The 20,769-nt window shown below is 39.0% G+C and overlaps 1 protein-coding gene across 10 annotated transcripts in view; it reads left to right on the top strand.

Moving 5' to 3' along the window:
- The window catches only part of PTPRM (protein tyrosine phosphatase receptor type M), a 982,826-nt gene that overhangs the window by 386,471 nt on the left and 575,586 nt on the right, over positions 1–20,769 (top strand). For all 10 annotated transcript variants that reach the window (XM_077492471.1, XM_077492470.1, XM_077492475.1 and 7 more), the window contains exon 7: positions 15,053–15,346. In XM_077492471.1, coding sequence (XP_077348597.1) covers positions 15,053–15,346 — 294 coding nt within the window. The remainder of the gene's footprint in view (positions 1–15,052; positions 15,347–20,769) is intronic.

Genomic DNA, 20,769 nt, shown 5'->3' with positions numbered 1-20,769 from the left:
GACAGATTTTAGGTGGGCATGTATATAAGTTTGTGGAATTCACAGTTGTTTGGAGTCTACATTGTGAATTTAGCTTCAAATTTATACAAAAGAGAATTTGTTGTTTCATCGTGGAGACCATCAGTGATAAACAAATATCTTATTATGAGCTGCTTAATTCAGAGCATTTTTATTCAGTAGCTGGTAAACTAAATAAAAAAAGGGAAGGAAGGTTTCATTAATAATATTTATAACACCCTTACTATCTAATAAGGACACATCAGTGGCAATAGCAAAATGTGCTCTACATCTTGGAGAATTGTGAAAAAACTATTGTTTTGCTGACTTTGCACATTGACTTAAAAAATAAATGGAGAGCAGTGGAAGGTCAGAAGGTGTACGTGGTTAATTTGCAGAGACTGTCCAGAGATTCAGTCAATGAGAAGATAACATCCTTAGGGTACTCAATCCAGAGGCCTGGTGTTCTAATTGTCTTTAATTACAGTTTTACTGATATTGTAAAACAGGCCTGTTCAGTTAGTTACATGGGGAACTGGGGGCGGCATTATTATGGAGTGCTGAGCTAAAACCAAAAAAGTTAGCTTGTAGTGTTTTTCTTTCCATACATGAATTCACTTTCCAAATGCCTTTGAATTAGCTAGAACACTTGTCTACACCAGGAAAAGTAATTTCCCTAGACCAGGGATTCTCCCCCAGGGTTCTGTGGAAACCTAGGGTTCCTCCAGAGGTTGCTAGGGGTTCCTTCAGCATTGAGCAATTTCTGCCTCTCATATAGGTTCCCACTGACACCATTGATCTTTTTAACTATCTGTAAGGAGGCAATTCTCCCCAATGACCACAACTGTAAGGACCATTCTTCCCACTGACCATCACACTAATGTATCATGAGTTGTAGATTTCTCATTTTTAGCAGGGGTTCCCTGAGACCGGAGAACTATTTCAAGGGTTCCTCTATGAAAAGGTTGAGAAAGGCTGCCCTAGATAGCCCCTCCCTCTTTGCACATCAAAGCCTTCTCCTTTTCTGGGAGTGTCTAATTAAAGAAAATCTATGGTCACAGCACATGTTTTCATTTTATAACATCAGCTTTGTAAAACAAATACAACCAATGTTTGTTTTTGACAATGCAATATAGTCTTACTTGAAAAGCCGCCTTTCATGTTGTGAGTTGCAGCTTTTCCTCTGCTGTTTACTTTAAATTTCTAAGGACTACATATCCCATGGTACCTTGCTGCATGCAAGAAGTGATTCCTGTACTGACTCCACTCCTCTTCTCAGCACCTCTGTAGTTTTAATGGCAGGCTCCGTGAAATCTGTGACACACAGGGCATAGTGAATACATGTTAAAAAATTAAAGGAAGTACAGTAAATGTGTGGGGATCGTCACAAAGTAAGTTTACAAACTTCAAGTTTGCACAGATAAATAGAAGCAGGCTAGAAATAATGGAAATACAAAGTTGAAACAAATATATGATTTTACAATCGGCCATAGGTTTTAATATTTGTGCCGACCAAGCTCCTTTGCCTATGCCTTCACCTTCCTACAAAGCCTTTTATGTATAGGGGAGTATTATAGAGTGTCACTTGAGTAACAGCTCTGATTCTGCTGGGGGTACTATCATCACATCCAAGATGGTGGAACCTATCAGCAGTGTCAGGACTTTTGGATGTCTACACAATGGCTGTTTTTATAGGAAAATAATATGCAAAAATAAATGTAATGCACATATATTGGGAAGGTCTGGCAACACGGCCTGCTTAAAGTAATAGTCTACTTAACCGTTAGTTGACTGCCCTATAGCACTTTTGCTGTCATAGGGTGGCAGCCATGCACATGATCATATATATATACATATATATATAATATATATATATGTATATGTATATGTATATATATATATATATATATATATATATATATATATATACATACATAATCCTGCACTTCCGCCTGCAGGAGGCGCACATGTGGCCGGTGGGCCATTTCTGCTGTGATAACTCACAGCAGAAACCAATCAGCGGGTGCCCAGCCCTCAATGTTCTCAGAAGTTACACAGAGAACTGAGATATGTCTATGTAAACAAGACATATCTCAGTTCTGATGGGGGAATGGGGGAGGGTGGTTTCTGTGTCTCTTTCCCTAGTGAAAGCAGTAGACTGTGTACAAAAACACTGGCTAGGCACACGGTTAACCCTTTGATTGCCCTAGATGTTTAAAAACTTCCCAGCCAGTGTCATTAGTACAGTGACAGTGCATATTTTTGGCACTGATCACTGTACTAGTGTCACCAGTTCCCCGCAAAGTGTCAAAAGTGTCAGCTAGAGTCCGATAGTCTCTAGTGGTATTTTAGTTATAGTTATCTCTTGGATACTTCAACAGCACATTCTCTAGGATACATTTTTTATTTTATTTTTTTTAAATCCAACAAGTAGAATGGATTTCCCCCTGCATGCAAACCTAGGAACTGATGCGCAGAGATCCTACCAATAGAGTCAAGTATCTTCCAGAAACTGAAATAATCAGTTTTGGATGGACTGACACTTTTAGACCATGCACGGAGAATATCTAGGGGAATAAACATATTCATATAACAGACCTCTCTCAGACTTATAATTTAGTGAAAAGTAGGAATGAAGAAATATTGGACTATGTACAATAACCATATGTTCATTATTCTGGTTTGTAAGATGTCATAAAATAATGATCAGAAGCTGACTGTAATCCCAAAATCCTCATAATATAATTAACACATTGTTACAAAACACTATTAACAGTTTTTCACTGCATCTTGCTGCTATGTTATTACATTTAAATATATGCTTAAGTGTAGTTTTTAGACAGGAAATCTTCCAGTGGGGACACTTTTACCTGTGACAACTGTCTAAGTTTGTATATCCCTCAAATAAGATAAGACTGGAAGTGAAAAATCTCGCTAATAAAACACAGATGGCAAACTCAAAAAAAAGTTTTTAGCTTTAGGTATACTTTAAGTTTAAATACAGCCATTTTTGTAGGTATTGGAAAGAGTATGATTTAAGCTTCGTACACACGATCAGTTTTTCCGGGAATTGTGTGATGACAGGCTGTTGTCGGAAAATCCACTTGTTTGTACTCTCCATCGGACAATTGTTGTGGGATTTTCCTCAGACAAATGTTGGATGGCAGGCTTTAAAATTTTTCGCAGACAATGGTCTTTAGGCCGATTTTCCGAGTGTGTGTACACAAGTCCGTCGGACAAAAATCCTAAGTACAAACACACATGCTCTGAAGCAAGGACGAGCAGAAGCGGTCGGTCTTGTAAACTAGCGTTAATAATGGAGAATTAACATTCATGATGTGGAAAATTATGAAGTCTCGAAATTCAGCACACACTCTCTTCTTTTTTAATGGGATAATAATGAAGCTGCTTTGCTGGTGATACTGAGATGGAGTTCTGCCAAACGTATTTTAAATGGCTTTTATTTTCTAGTGATATCAAGAATATTATTATGCTTTTTTTTTGGTCACGTTGCCACAACACCATTATCCGGTAGTTTATAAGATCAAAGATACAACTATGTTGGCGTCCCTTGTTAATTTTACATTGCATTTTTTAAATGTAACTGCCTACTCCCAAACTGTCATTTGAAGTAAAACACATAGCCAAATAATATTCTACACATTTTTTTCTTGTGCATTAAAAAAGAAAACAAATAAAATTAGACATGCTATCTGCCAAAAGAACTTAACCAAAAAGTGCATTCTATGCATCCAAAAATATAGAAAATATACCAAATCAAATCACTATTCAACTAAAAAATAAAATTAAAACCTCATACATGTGTCCTGCATCTTAATATAGGGGGTCAATTCCAAGAGTTGGTGAAAGCAGGGGTCCATCATCCAGAGATAATTCTGAAAAACATCTGGATTATTCTCCTGGAGCTCCCACAGCAAAGGTATATGACATAATTGGTCACGGTTAATAAGGCAACCAATTTTTGGTCCAAGAAATCCTCCTCCTCCTGTTCCTGGACTGGACTTGTGTCAAAGCAATAACTCCAAGGCCAAAGTACAAAAAGTAGAGGAAATGGGTGTTATTTTTTAACAATTATACTTACCTAGGATGCAGCATGCAGCATCTGTCCCCCTGCCGCCTCTGCACTGAGAATCGAGCATTCAAATACCGAAGATCACTCAGTTCTCACAGCTCCCCTGCACTCACTGGAGCGCTGGGCTGTAGAGGGTTCGGCAGCAGCCGACTCAGCCTCTTAGCGGCTTGCTGAGAGGTTGAGTCGGGCACCGATCCAGGCATGTGGGCGGATCAGGACTTCATTGTTGAAATCTTGCCCGAGCCTAGACTGGCTCTGTGACATCAGCTAACAGCGGGCTACAGCCTGCTGTCTGGTGAAAAACGGGTCACAGGAGTGCAGAACAAACTTCTCCATAGGAAAAGTACAGCCAAATGAGCTTTGGCTGTATGTGTTTAATAACATCAATATAAACATTGTCAGCAGGAAGATTTATACTCAGCTCCTGTCCCTGTGACTGACATACAGGGCTGGTTGTGCAGAGGTGACATGGAAAGCAACATCGCTGAACCAGAAAATAAGTGTTTCACCTGCCTGGCTGTGACTCAATAAAAACCAGTGGTGAAGATGTATGAATTTCAACTGTGTTTTTTGCTTTTTTTACTGCAGTTTTGCGTTAAAGTCTATCTTACCCCAAATTTAAATTTTCCATGTATGTGATTATCCTGCCAGTCCCTATTCTTTCCTTTTTCAATCTGACCACACCAATTAACCACTTCAGCCCTGGAAGATTTGGCTGCTCAACGACCAGGCCATTCTTTGCGATATGGCACGGTAGCGCTTTAACTGGCAATTGCGCAGTCGTGCAAGTTGTGCCCAAACAATTTTTTTTTCCACAAATAGAGATTTCTTTTGGTGGTATTTGATCATCTCTGAAGTTTTTATATATATATATATATATATATATATATATATATACACTATATACAAAAAAAGAGCGTATATTTGGAAAAAAACAAAAAAACTATATTTTGTACTTTTTGCTATAATAAATATCCCCATTTTTAAAAAAAAAAAAGCTTCCTCAGTTTAGGCTGATATGTATTCTTCTAAATATTTTTGGTAATAAAAATCACAATAAGCGTATATTGATTGGTTTGCACAAAAGTTATAGCATCTACAAAATAGGGAAAATATTTTTGCTATTTTTATTATTATTTTTTTTTACTAGTAATGGCGATGATCACCAATTTTTATCGGGACTGCAACATTATGGCAGACAGATCGGACACTTTTGACACATTTTTGGGACCATTGCCATTTATACAGAGATCAGTGCTATAAAAATGCACTGATTACCTTGTAAATGCCACTGGCAGGGAAGGGGTTAACAGTAGGGGCAATCAAGGTGTTAACTGTCTTACCTAGGTAGAGATTCTAACTGAGGGGGGATGGGACCACCTGGGTGAGGAGAACAATCGTTGTTCATACTTATATGAACAACAGATCGCTCTCCTCAACCCTGACAGCACGGAGATCTGTCTGTTTACATTGACAGATCTCCGTTCTGTCTCTGTGTGGAGCGATTGCGGGTGCCCATCGGTCATCACAACCGCCAGGCCCACGCATCAGCAGTGCATGCCCCCTAGTGGTCAAAAGGTGAGCCAATGTATAATTACAATGGCTTTTGGCCAACACAGCAAGACTGAGCAGAGTTAGGCCAGCTGCACTTGTTCATGCCTAGTACAGCATTTGGGTTGGCCATGACCCCTTTCACACCGAGGGTGTTTTGCAGGCGCTATAGCGTTAGAAATAGCGCCTGCAATCCACCCTTAAACTGCTGCACCATTGTCTCCAGTGTGAAAGCCCGAGGGCTGGCAGGACGTCAGGAAAAGTCCTGCCAGCAGCTTCTTTGGAGTGATGAAGGAGCGGTGTGTTTACCGCTCCTTCACCGTTGCTCTCGATTGAAATCAATGGCGCAGCGCTGCAATACCGTCGGCAAATTGCCGCTATTGCGGCGTATTGCGGGCGGTTTTAACCCTTTCTCGGCCGCTAGCAGGGGTAAAAGTGCCCCACTAGTGGCTGAAATGCACTGCAAATCCGACGGTAAAACGTCGCTAAAAATAGCGGTGTTTTACCGCCAATGCTATGGGCGGCGCAGTGTGAAAGCCCTCTGTATGAGTGTCATGCAATACTCAGGCCAACCGCCTACTATAGAGATATTGCCCCTTCCCAGGAGGAAGAAGAGCTTGAAGAGAGGCTGTGCGGTCACGTGATTGCCAAATAAAATCTAGATAACCATTATTAATGTAAAAATGAGTTCTATTATATTTACCAAATACTATTTACAGTATTTCTATGTATTTCTCAGTCCATCAATGATTCATAACTCAAATTCTTAATTCAGAGTTCATAACTATAGCATTGTTTCTACATAGCATATATGCCAACAGCAGCAGGAACTAAAACATCATGTTATTGACAGTTAAAAAAACAAAACAAAAAAAAAACAGTAGTCTCATTTAAAGAATTTTGCTATTGCTAGTTATGAGTTTCATTGTGTTATCAGCACCTTCTGTGCATTTGAATCCTACATCATGGTATACAAGATCCAATTGTTCTTAAGCTAGAAGAGATCTTAGCTGTTATTAAAATACATATGTGCAAAGGCAAGCAGCAGGGCAGTATTGATTCAATGCGTTTGGAAAAGCATATTAGACTCCTGCATATGGTTCACTGCTTAAACTTTTTTCTAATATCAGTCTGGTCACAGGTGCATTATTAAGCAGACAAAGAAAACTCTAATGGCCCTGTCTGAAAAGACATCCGATTATTGCAGGGTTCAACCTGCTTATTGAGTTCACACAAGGAGAAGCAAGGTGTCTTTCAGCTTTCAGATATTGGTTTGCAGCATTTAACAGAGGGCATGTAGGGGAAGCCATCTGTAGCACCCATGACCCACTTCTTTTCAAAGCTTGCCTTCTTCTGCAAGAACTTAACTTTGTTGCTTGTGTGAAGAATTAAAACAAAAAAAAAACAACAAAAAAAACAAAAACCCTTACATTTATTCTGCAGCTTAGTCGTTTTCATTGTAAGCCAGCAGGAGGATTCAAGATTATATCACAACACATTTTTAAAGCAGTCGAGGCATTTAGGGAAATATTGGATTCTTATATGTTCTTTGAAATAGTAAGATCTGCAGTATTCTTTGTATTTTTTGAAAGAAAGCGATTAAATGTATTCTTGTATTTGTTAAAGAACTGGGTAAGCCCTATTTAGTGATAAAATGTTTTACTTATCACAAACATGAAAAATATTATGACATTAAAAGATAAAGCTTCCGCCAGGACTGTGCTGCAGTATAATATCTTTCATTCTGCAGAAGTATTAGCAAAATGTCAGTGAAATTGTCCTCTAAAAAACATTAAAGGACACACAGTCAAAAGAAATACGGGAAAAGCTGTGCTTGGTTTTAAGCAGAAATAACATGTTGAGCAACAGGCCCATCTATTCCATTAATTTCTTGTCTGATAACACTTTATTAAATTGCTAGGTTGTGAAAATAGAAAACTTGATAGATAATTTCTCTTAATTTGCACTTATGTGCTTAATGTGCCTGTACTATTTATGCTGACATTTATTTGTATTATTTAAAGACATAATGGTATTTAACAAAACCTTGGAACACCCTCTTGTAATTAACAAGCACATTTACGTTTCTGTTTGCTTCATTATTATGACGCTTATAATTCTTTTGACATCCATAATAAAAGGATAGCAAGAGGATATTGTTTGTTAAAACTAACAGATTGAAACAGCAAAATAACGGTCTGTACTATAGTTTATTCCTGGCAGGCTTAGCCCTTGTACACACGGTCAGACATTCCGACAACAAAATCCGTCGGATTTTGTCTGACGGATTTTGTCCGAAACTGGTGTTACATACACACGGTCGGACAAAGTTGTCAGAAAATCCGATCATTCGTAACATGATGACATTATTTCGTTACAGCGGGACTACGTTCAGGCTAGTAGCCAATAGCTTTGGTCTAGGAATTTAATCTGAGCATGCGTGGCATTTGTCCGATCGGAATTCTCTACAAACGATCGGACAAAGTCCGATCGGATCATGTTGTCGGAAAATTTTATAGCCCAGCTCTAAAACTTTGTCGGTCGGATATTCTGACGGAAACAGTCTGATGGAGCCCACACACGGTCGGATTATCCGACAACACGGTCCGATCGAACATTTTCTGTTGGAATGTCCGACCGTGTGTACAAGGGCTTACAGAACAAGGCAATGCATTTGTTTTTTAGCATATTTAATGGGAGTGGTATTGTAAAAACTTTTTCATTGTGCACAAGTAACGTAAACAGGACTCTTACAGACAGTCTGAGTTATAATCTGATTTGTTAAAAAAAAAACATCTTTATTTGATCATTTAAAATTATATTCCAATTCATAAAAAAAAATATATATATATATATATATATATATATATATATATATATATATATATATATATATATATTGTGATGCTTCATTTGCATTCATAAAGTTTTCAATCAAAGAAATTGTTACAAAGCATATATCTGATAGTACAGAAACATCTTATGGCCTTTACACATGGTCGGACATTCCGACCACAAAATCCGTGGGATTTTTTCCGACGAATTTTGGCTGAAACTGGTGTTGCATACACACGGTCAGACAAAGTTATCAGAAAATCCGATCGTTTGGAACGCGGAGACGTTCGTTGCGTACAACGGGAATACATAGAGGCTAGTAACCAATAGCTTTGGTCTCGTAATTTAATTGGAGCATGTGTGGCACTTTGTCCGTTGGAAATTCTCTATAAACGATCGTAAAAAGTTTTTTTGTCTGAAAATTTTAGCTCCTGCTCTCAAATTTTTTCCGTCAGAAATTCCGACAGAAAAGGTCTGTTAGAGCCCACGCACGATCGGATTTTCCGATAATATAATCCGATCGGATCTCTTCTGTCGGAATTTCTGACCGTGTGCACAGGGCATTAAGCAACCTTAATATTGTCATATATTATCCATGCAATACATTACTCATTAAAAAAATAAGTATAGCGCTAATCAAAAATATACAGAAAGTTTCATCCTAAAAAATACATTCATCAAACAGGGTAAAATAAACACATATGAATGTCTTGTGACAAAACAGTGAAAAAGTCATCATAATAATGCACCACATATAAAGTGCAGTGCAAAAGTAATATCCGCAACTGTGTTCTTCCTGTCACCTCCACATCACCACAGTGGCCTAACTCAAGGCTTACCAGAATGGATTGACTCCCTGAAAAACAGTGGTCCAAAGCACTTCTGGTACTGTGGACCCAGGAAGCTCTTATTCCAACACTGCACAGAGAGTCACTCGAAATCCAACTGGTCACTCACAGCCTTCCTCTTTTTGGGGTGAAAAACCTTGGTGCCCTCCTCTCCACTTTTCTGGCAGATTAGTTATCTCTAGCCTGCATTGATCTGGTAACAGGAATATTTTACAGCGTCATACCTTTAGAAAAAAAATTATACAGTGAGGTTACAGAGGCTGTAGAGAGGCTACAGATATCCTATGAAACGTTACTGTGTCCTGAAGAAGTAAACTTTGTTTCACGAGAGAGTTTGCCTCGAGAGTTCACAGGACACCAATTGGTTATTTGGATATTTATACATGGTACAATGCAATTGTTCATTATATCCTGTTATGCTTTATGGGATTTTGTCCATGATTTTAATCTTTATATGAATAAAAAAAATATTTATTTTAAATTACTGTTTTGCTGATGTCTGGTGCAGTTCACAAAAGTCCTATGGGCTGAAAGGTCTTACAGCTAGGGACTGAACTGCACCTTCATTAGTGGTTTTATATGTGCTGTCTGGAAAAAAAAAACACCTTCAGTATTTTCATTAGGATCAGGGAGGAACTAACCAGGGATAAGCAAATTGGCCATAACCTCCCCCTTGCCAAGCCTTCTTCCTGGAAGCCTGCTGCACCTTCAAGACTAGCTTTTTTCAGACCCTGCCATCTGAAAAAAAATAGATTTTTAGTAGATAATAGATTTTTTAGCTGTCTCTGATATCTACAGTATATATATATATATATATATATATATATATATATATATATATATATTGTAGGGGATCTTCCCGGGGTAGGGTGAGTTTGGACACAGTTCACAGCAGACTTGGAATTTATAAAGCAGACCTTGGCGTTTATTCGAGGTACAAACAGTCCAACAAACAAAAATATACGGCAACACCGTGCTTTTTAAGTACAACAGAAATAAATAAAAAAAACAACCTAGCCCGGCTGGGCGCTTACTAACAGGTTCTTCTCACCTATCTGACACTTATAAACACAGCGTCTTTCGCCTGGATATCGCAGGGTGGGTTTTAGCTCCAGCAGTGGCTGCGCTCGCAGCTTCCTCCAACACACAGACTGTTCATTCCCAGGCTGAGAGCGAGCACCTGCAGGCCCCGCAGAGCCTTTACCTTCCCAGGCTAATTAGGATCAAAGCTCACCTGATCCAAAACCCAGAACTGGACCGGGGGGTGTGTGGAATGACAGGTCCCTCTACCAAACCTACCTGCCATTCCATATAAACCCAGGCCCGGCAAGATTAAATAACAACTCAGCAGCATATTGCTGCTGAGAAACTGATCCATCCTGGACTTACCATCTCACTCTGTGTAGCAACCTAGGTGAGATGTACACCCCCTCGACCACTTCTCCAGTGACATGTCTACAATATATATATATATATATATATATATATATATATATATATATATATATATATATATATATATATTATAGCTCTGCACTGACAGCACTGTGTTATCTACCTATTTTTAGTGCAGCAGAGTGGACCACATATATAAGCACATATTCTCATTTTGGTTCTCAAATATAACTGAACTGGTTACTATGACATTAATATACCACACAGTAACTGAGCTTTAGGACATTTTTGTGTATGTAAGCCAGTATTTCTTAACCACTTCAGCCCTGGAAGATTTGGCTGCTGAATGACCGGACTTTTTTTTGCGATTCGGCACTGCATCGCTTTAACTGACAATTTGTGGTCGTGTGACGCTGCACCCAAACAAAATTGATGTCCTTTTTTTCCCACCGCCTCTGCAGGTTTTATTTTTTTACGCTATAAACAAAAAAAAGTGACAATTTTGAAAAAAACACAATATTTTGTACTTTTTGCTACAATAAATATCCCCATTTGTTTTTTTTAAAAAGTGAGCAGGCCGATATGTATTCTTCTACATATTTTTGGTAAAGAAAATCGTAATAAGCGTAATATTGATTGGTTTGCGCAAAAGTTATACCATCTACAAAATAGGGGATAGATTTATAGCATTTTTATTATTATAATTTTTTTACAAGTAATGGCGGCGATCTACGATTTTTATCGGGACTGCAACATTATGTCGGACACATCAGCCACTTTTGACACATTTTTGGGACCATTGCCATTTTATACATATATAAAAATGCACTGATTAATGTAAAAATTTCACTGGCAGGGAAGCGGTTAACATAGGGTGCAATCAGGGGGTTAACTGTGTTCCCTAGGTGTGTTTCTAACTGTGGGGGTACGAGACCGGCCTAGAGGAAGTGACAGATCATGTTTCCTAGCTCTCTCACAGAACAGAACAGGGATTGGTGTGTTTCCACACACTCGTCCGTGTTCTGCCTCTCGTGCCCGCGATCGCTCGTGGCTGGTGGTCATTGCGACCATCAACCACATGCATCGGCACCCTCGCTGTGCAGGGGGTGCACACACATGCCTGCTATCCCTATCCCACGAGCCGACAAATAGCTACGCCAGCTTGTGGGATCATGCTGACCTGCCGCAGTAAAATGATGGCGGCTGGTCGGCAAGCGGTTAAACTGAGGGTCCAAAATAAGTTGTGGACATTTTTTGATGGGTCACCACATGACTGTGTAGTAAACGTATCCTAATTTGTCTAATGCCCTGTACACACGGTGTGACTTTCCGACGGACAATATGTGATCGGACCGTGTTGTTGGAAATTCCAATCATGTTTGGGCCCCATCAGACTTTTTCCACTAGAATTTCTGACACCCAAAGTTTGAGATCTGGATCTAAAATTTTCCAACAAAAAAATCACATTGTTTAAATTTCAATCGTGTGTATACTATTCGGATGCACAAAGTGGCATGCATTTTCAGACAAAATTACAAGACAGCTATTGACTACTGGCCTCTTTATAGTCCCGTCATACGTGTTGTATGTCTCCTCGTTCTGAATGATCTGATTTTACGGCAACTTTGTGCGACTGTGTGTATGCAAGACAAGTTTGGGTCAAAATCCATCGGAAAAAAATCTTTTGACGATTTTGACGTCGGGATGTCCGACCCTGTGTACAGGGCATAAGGCAAAAATCAGTGGGGAGTGATATAGCACACTATGTTTCAAATCATATACTACTATGGTTGGAGATGTAACCTAAAAGCATAAATATAGTGTATCACAGAGAGTGTTTTTTTTCTGTGGGATGAAAATGTAATAAATATTCCCATCCATGACATCAACACCTTGCTCATAACCTGTGAAGCAGTTATACAAATTTTGATTGACGGCATAGACACATATGGGGGACTAAAGCATGGGGGGCAGAAGAAATTACACAGGCGATGTTGTGATATGAAGAGACCCCGATGCTAGTTAAAATGTCAAAAAGATAATGCAATGAAAATGTTGTTTTATCAAAGCTCACAGATATGAAAGCAATATGCACTGCGTTATGTGCCCATTGTTATCTGTCTTTGCTGATATTTTCATAATAATTCTCTTCTTGGGTCCCAGTACAGTGACAGTCTTCATTTTTGGGTCCTGGAATTAAAAAGTTTAGGAACCCCTGATTTAGACTAACAAATTACCTACTTGATGAAAATGTTAATTCCGGCTTATAGCAGTGTGTGCTTTAAAACATGACATTTCACAAACCATAACATTGCAATGCCCATAAGATCAAGGGGATATAAGTTTCACACCAGGAATCCAATCATTATTGGTATTTGCAGCTTTGGAACTGTATTCAACTGACCCTCAGAAATAACCATTGCAAAGGTATTCCTGACCAATCCTTCGGTGTGGCAATACAAGTTTTCTGCAAACTACAAACCCAATAATGAGCACAGAAGACATGTAGCTCGGTATCAGATACTTACGGAAAAAAATGATAAACTGTGTGAGGGGGTAAGGATCAGTGAGTGTTAGCATTAAACCTTAATCCTGCAGAACTAGGCACTTTTATTTTTTAATTATGAAGAAATGAAAGTCAAGAATGGATAAATGTATGTGACAAGGTGAAAACCTCTCTAAAGCTATTAACATTTCTAGCTTGAAAAGGAGAGAATCACATCTGAGGTGCATATGGCTTCACTGTAATACATTTTGTTTAAGAATCAGCTGTCCCAATGCTTTGTTTAGCCTTCAGGATAGCACTGGCTCATTGCTTCTGTTTTATCCACTATGCACAAGTTGCTGCAAATAGCTCTGGGGTTTCACAAAGTAATTGAAGGCAGTGGGTCTGAAATACCGGCAAAGCAGTTACCTAAATGCTATATCTTATAACCCCTTTTGACCTTGCTATTCAATTTGCATTTACGGTCAGCAGTGCTTAATATATTGGAAGAACTTGAAAGTAATTATGTGTTTATTTCAGCATGGCTTCACTCATGCCTTAGGATTCTCCATGAAGGCATTGTATCACGCCCTGGTTCAAGAAATAGCTTAATCACATAAATTGATGTTAAATGATTTTGAGTTGGTTTCGGAAGTGTTCACAGCACACGCTTCCTACACACAGCATTCACTCAATCATTACTAACACAGCAGCCTGTGGCTAACAAGAGATCGTATTGGCTGATTTCTGTTGCAGATTATAAACAGTTTTTGAGTTTCCCATCATTTTAGTACACCGCAAAATAATTCCAAAGCTAATAGATAAGTGAAATAAATAAAAACACAATATTTTGTAATACTATTCACACACTATTCAAACTTTACTTCTACAACTGCAACTTGTAATGCAGATTGACTGTATGGTTTCTTAGCATGCTTACAGCATGTGGAAGTTGGTATGCAAGCCAGGTTATGAGCAAAGGCCGCCTAGGATCTAAAGTCCTAGGGGACAGCAGGCTGACAGTTTTTTTTTAGTCAGGGTCATAGAAAGGCATTGCAAATCGTAAGTGTCTTAAGGGGGCTGATGGAATCTTGTCCTGCTAGTTCTTCTGAAAAATAAAGTGCAGAAAGTACATTAGATTAATAAAATATCAGCCTTTCTGAACCTTTTTCCCATATAGGAATCTGTAAAGAATTTTTAGGTTTCAAGGAACCTCTTATAAACATGATTATATCACAATACATTAGCCACACCATATTGGTGGTCAGTGGGACATATTTTCCTCTTTACAGACTGCTAACATGATCATTGGTGCCATTGGTTACTTACCTGAGAAACCAAAGGTGACGTTCCACTGGTCACATGCTGATGGCTCTGCGGAGTGGCATTGGGGTGGACACCATCAGGCAGGGCATTAATCTGCCACTGCTCACTACTCATGGAACCACTAGCAACCTCTAGAAGATTCCTAGGAATCCACAGAACCCTGGTTGAGAAAGGCTGATCTACATCATCAGAAGCGTGATAACATCATAAATCATAATTTATTGTCCTGACTCCATGAAAATGTATAAAGTTTAACTTAGTTTAGTTAAAGGCGTATAGGTTATAACTTATCACTAATCTTTAAATAGGCCCCTATTGATAGTCATATGGCATGGTGTTAATATTCCCTTGGTTGGAGTCTTCTTCATAGGAAGGGTGAGATGAAATGTTCACTTGGTCTTAGTCCTCATGTCTTTTGGCCTAGATGTTATATTTATATTTACACGTCTTTTTAAAAAGGTACCAGTTATGACATAGAATAAATGAACTAATTTTGCACACATATTTTTCTTTTTTTCTTAGAGCCTCCTGTACCCATTGCACCACCCCAGCTTTCTTCTGTTGGGGCAACCTATCTGTGGATACAACTAAATGCAAACTCAATAAATGGTGATGGGCCTATCATTCAGAGAGAAGTTGAGTATCGTACTACCAGTGGAAGTTGGTATGATCTCCAGCCAGTGGACTCTTCAAGTTATAAGATTGGGCATCTTGACCCTGACACTGAATATGAAATAAGTGTTCTGTTAACACGACCGGGAGAAGGTGGCACAGGTTCCCCTGGACCAGCCCTGAGAACAAGAACAAAATGTGCTGGTGAGTACAAAATATGATTTCAATAAGTGCTATAGAGTTAAACTGAAGCCAGCTTTCTTTTCATGTCATCAATATTTGAATGATTCGACCTTGAAGCCCTGCAGAGTCCTCACATAGTTAATCATCTGATTCATATCTTCAAATGATGTTCTAAGAAGCAGAGTTTTAAATTGTGCATTATGTGTGTTGGGCAGTATAATGTGAATCCTTCCAATTGTTCTGCGTTACGGGAAGAGGCAAGGTGAAAAGCATAGATGTACAAATGCAAAGCTAGCTTACAGGAAGAATATGTCTTTTGAACTAAATGGGTACAGTCTTAAATTATATCTGTTGCGCAGTGTTTTACTGTTTTTTTAATATACTGTAAGCAGAAGGTGCAGCTGCTATTACTCATAGATCTTCCCAGCCATTTATTTGGTGATCTGTCCAGTATATAACTTAACCCTTGCAGAATAGATAATTGCAGCTCCTCCTGATATCTTCCCACACACAATTTTGCTAATATCACCTAATTGCTATTAAATGTTTTTTTTTTTAAATCTATTTCATTTATTTACACCTGGCGACCGCAGTCATCAGATGTCCCGCCTCCTTTGTTAGACGTCACACGTCCTGGTATTGGACGAGTGAGACGTCTATCAAAATAGCCAGTGCAGGAGGCCGGACATTGCATGACAGCAGTAAGCTCTCCCTGCTCTATGTGATCTAGCAGCGCCCGCCTTCGTCCCTTACCATCCAAGGCAGCGCTGGGGCCGCGCGTGCCTGTGCGGGCCCGAAAAGATGATCACCAGGGGCCCGTGGCAGAAGAGTTTTCGTCCCTGGGCTGGCCCTGAAGGTTCCAGCAGGTGACACTGGCAGGCCCCATTCAGCGACCGGGCCCTCGGACCATGGCCAAATGGACTGACTGTGGTAGAGTCACCTCTATTTATAATGACAGGATACAGGTAATTTATAATAACGGGACACAGGGCTGATATTTGGCCCATTTTTTTAGCCCTTAAGGCAAGGTAGATGCTTATATAATGAATACAATTATCTTGCAGAAATAAGCATTCAGACTCTCTGATGAGACCCCATTGTGCATAAATAATGTTGAGTGTTCACTGAAAAAAAATCTAAATAGTCTGGTCTCTAGTATCTGCAGAGCCTCCCGTGACTTGCAATATAATCACTTGGATGCAGTGAATGGAGAGATAAACCCAAAATTACATTAACCATATTTGTGTCATGTGATTGTCTCTTTCTGTGTGTTATTGTTCACAAAATGGGATGTAATTAAGTAGTCAAATTGGTACAAATTCTTTCTGCCTAATAATATATTTATAGTGTGATGATTAGCAATATGGAGAATATAACTTTAAACACAGCATTCAGAGTAAAACGGTGTGCAGTATGCTACGTCCTGCACAGCATACAGGAAGGGTCTGTCTGTAGTATGTAACATGTATGGAAAGGTCAACCCACAATACATGTAGCACACCCAACCACAAATTAGTTCAGCACATACATTACAGCTTATACCCACCTCAGAGCTCCCAAAAGTGGATTAACAGGATTGAGGATGATCTGCAAATTCCAGACAGAAGGTTTTATTTTCCCAGGCTTCTCTATAGTGCCCACTTGCAAATTACTTCCCTGACCCTTCCAATGCAGACCTTATTCATACTAAACATATACGGTATAATACCACCTCTCACTAACATCCTGGATTTTGATTTTAATATAACTATGAGATTTAGGAATTGAATGCATTTTATTGTAAATTATTACCTAGAGGACTGCTATAAACCCAATTGAACTCTCACTTTAAATCATGCAAATACATTTTAGCTACATCAAAGCAAAAGGTGCTCAATATCAGTTTATTTCCTTACTAAAGCAGTTACAGCTTGAGTAGAGAAGCTTCTCCTCTGCCTACAGCAGCAGAATGGGGCCCTTGATCTTTGTAGCTTAAGCAGTGATCTCTTTGCAGAAGTCCGACATGGCACCTGTTTAGTCAGAGCTTTCCAGTTTCTAGGCAGCGTGAGTTTTGGTGAATAAGTCTTTATGCAAAATCTATGTATATTTTAGAGTAGATCTTGCAACTATAGCTGAGAATGATACAACCTAATTTTTTCACTGCATGTTGTTTTCTGTTCCTTATTGATAAAGAAGATAATCAGATGGACATCGTAACTTTTTAGAGAAAATTAAGAATGTTTAATGTTATGGATTGTCCTCACAGAGGAGATCTGGAATAGATTATTGAAAAAAAAATGTACAGGAGATGTACACTATAAATTTTTCATTTCTCAGTGACAGCATTTGACAGTTTCTGTAAGTAGTAACATTTTTCAGCTACGGCTTAGGACATTAGGTACAGGCTGGGATGCTAATTGCTCATTAAGGCCATTCCCCCATAGTAAAGCAGGTCACTTACGAGGGCTTTTAATAATTAAGGCTGACCAGACCTTCAAGTCACAATTTGTTTGTTTAAACTTGGCATGCACGGCCACTGATTAATTCATGAAAAATGACCCCCCCCCCCCCACAAAACAGTATACATGGCAACTCCCCAGTGGTTAGATTGTATCAGCTAAAACATTTTCTCTATGTTTGTCAGTTTGCACCATTTTGGAAAAGGCAACTCTGAATGGGTACCTTGATGCTTTAACACAATATTTTTAGATATTTTATATTTTTTGATATTTTATATAAATGATTTTTAGAAATCATTTAGAATGCAATGTAGAACAATTTGTCTTTGCCCATCTTACGACATTTACACCTGTTAAGGCTGCATCCACATCCTAGTCCAGCAGCTCAACCAGTAGATTAATCTCAGAGACCAGCGAGTATTAGTCACCACAAGGTCAACATGCAATCATTGAACTGTCACTTCGCAACTTAATGGACTTAACAAAGTGTTCCACCACTGTCAGGAAATTTGATAACTGAGAATGTAAAAAGACAGTTAAAATCATGGGAATAGAGCAAATGGGGACTCCATGCTTTAATATTTTCTTCATAGAAAAAAATATTTTAAAGATTTTTATATAATAATGAACCGCAAAAAGTTTCAGTTTTCCCAGTTTTGAGTCTTATTGGAAATAATGGTAACCTTAATACAGCCCCAAACATTTGGAACATGCTGCACCTTATCAGAACTTGTCAGGAAAAATGACTGCAGTAACATCTATTCTAAGGCTGGGGATTTGAGTCTGCCAGTATATAATGATTGGCTGCAGTTAGTGTAGGTGTGGATTTGTGATATCATTTGTAAATACATAATAGATCGGTTGTCACGTGCCATTTGGGAGCCAGCACCTCATTCAATCTTTAATAATGTTCTACTCCCTCACTCCCTTGTTCCAAGGTTCTTTTTTATTTTCTAGCTTTTGTTGGATATGTATATATATATATATATATATATATATATATATATATATATATATATATACTGTTAAGTGCCATAGCTATAACTAATGGCACGTACACATGACCAAACTTTTCGACAGCAAAGATCCGACAGAGCAAATCCGTCGGACAATTTGATCGTGTATGGGCTCCATCGGACCTTTGCTGTCCAAAATCTGACGGACTATAGAAATAGAGCATGTTTCTAATTTTTTCGCCGGAACTCCACCGGACCCAGTTTCTATCGAGAAATCTGCTCGTGTGTATGCTAGTCCGACGCATGAAAACCACACTAGGGCAGCTATTGGCTACTGGATATGAACTTCCTTATTCTAGTCCGGTCATACGTCATCACGTTCAAATCCATCGGACTTTGGTGTGATTGTGTGTGGCCAAGTCCGTTCATTTGCAAAGTCCGTCAGAACTCCACCGAAAGTCCGTTGGAAAGATCGTCGGACCTAGTCCGTCGAAAAGTCTGGTTGTGTATACGCAGCATAAGTATTTTACAGAATACTGCTATGATTAAAGTGTTACTAAACCCAGGATCCTGCATTCACTATGATAGCAAAAAATGAATGCTCCTGCGCACGAGTGGATTACCAGACAGTCTATGTATCCTGATTATATATGTCACAGGCCTTGCTGCCCTCAAGGATAGGGGTATCCTAACAGTCAAAGAAAAAAGGAAAAAATTATGCTGGAATCACTAAATTGAAGCCTCAAACTTTCATCTAGTACCCTTTTGTAAAATTACTGCTCATGCCCAGTGACTCAAATAAGGATGTGGCCGTGGTTTTGGGACACAACTTCAACAGAATAGAGGTGTAAGACCTTTCCTGGCAAATCTAGGACAGTGGACATCTATTAAACATATAAGCTAGAGCAGTATTTATCAAAATTTTTTCAGTCAAGGCACCCTTTAAAATTATGGATAATCTCAAGGCACTCTCTAAAATTATGGACAGTCTCGAAGCAGCCCATTCTAAAATGTAAAAAAACGAATCGAGCAGTTTTAAACAATACATCAACATCCACATGTAGGACACCCAACGTTACAGTTGATTTATTCTTCCAAATTCAATACACTTTTGCACACTGGTACTGACTAGTATTCTAATGTTTCTCTTCTCCCTCAGTTTTTTTTTTCCATCACTCAGCTAATGTGACCCCAGCGCTGACTGAGAGGGGCAGGGTAGGGTCATTGTTTGTTAGGACGCCAGTGGCTAGAAGGTCATAATGGTGCACAATGAAAACCTGTGGCTTTGAGTAACTAAAAGACAGGCTTCATCCATCTGCTGGCTTGTATACAATTGTGGGTCGATTTTTTCCGATGGATTGTGTTCGAAACTTGTGTTGCATACACACGGTCTGACAAAGTTGTCGGAAAATCCGATCGTTTGGAACGTGACTACGTAGAGGCTAGTAGCCAATAGCTTTGGTCTTGTAATTTGATCCGAGCATGCGTGGCACTTTGTCTGATGGGAATTCTCTACAAACGATCGGATTTTTTTGTGGGAAAATTTTAGATCCTGCTCTCGAATTTTTTCCGTCGGAATTTCCAATAGAGCCCACACACATTTTCCGACAATATAATCCGATCAGACCTTTTCCGTCGGACTTTCCGACCGCGTGTACAGGGCATTAGCGTACAGTGTTCAGACATAAGCTTAGCTGTACATCTATTCCCTGCCACCTCCAGTGATGACCATGTTCACACTAAACTCAGTCATGTCAGCGTCTTATCGTAACTATGGAATATGGATATAGAAACTGTTCTTGGTAGGTTGCCTTCTAGAGCATAAGTAGTTTAAATTGCCATAGAAATATTGTATGTATGGCCAGCATTAAGGATTCCAGAGAAAAGATCTTTCTACTGACATATCCCTCTCTGCACACCTATGAGAACCACTACAAAAGCATCAAACTGTGGACATCGGACTCTTCAATTCTTAATTTGCCAATATCAATTCAGCAAAAGGACCGCAATATAAGATGATTTTGGTAACACTAGATATTCCACTGCTGGA

The sequence above is a fragment of the Lithobates pipiens genome, unplaced genomic scaffold (genome assembly GCF_037356315.1).
Source record: "Lithobates pipiens isolate NorthernLeopardFrog02 unplaced genomic scaffold, aLitPip1_a1.2 Scaffold_19, whole genome shotgun sequence".
Lineage (NCBI taxonomy): Eukaryota > Metazoa > Chordata > Amphibia > Anura > Ranidae > Lithobates > Lithobates pipiens.
Note: the sequence above shows the minus strand (reverse complement) of the source record. Positions and strands in the feature narration are given on the sequence as shown.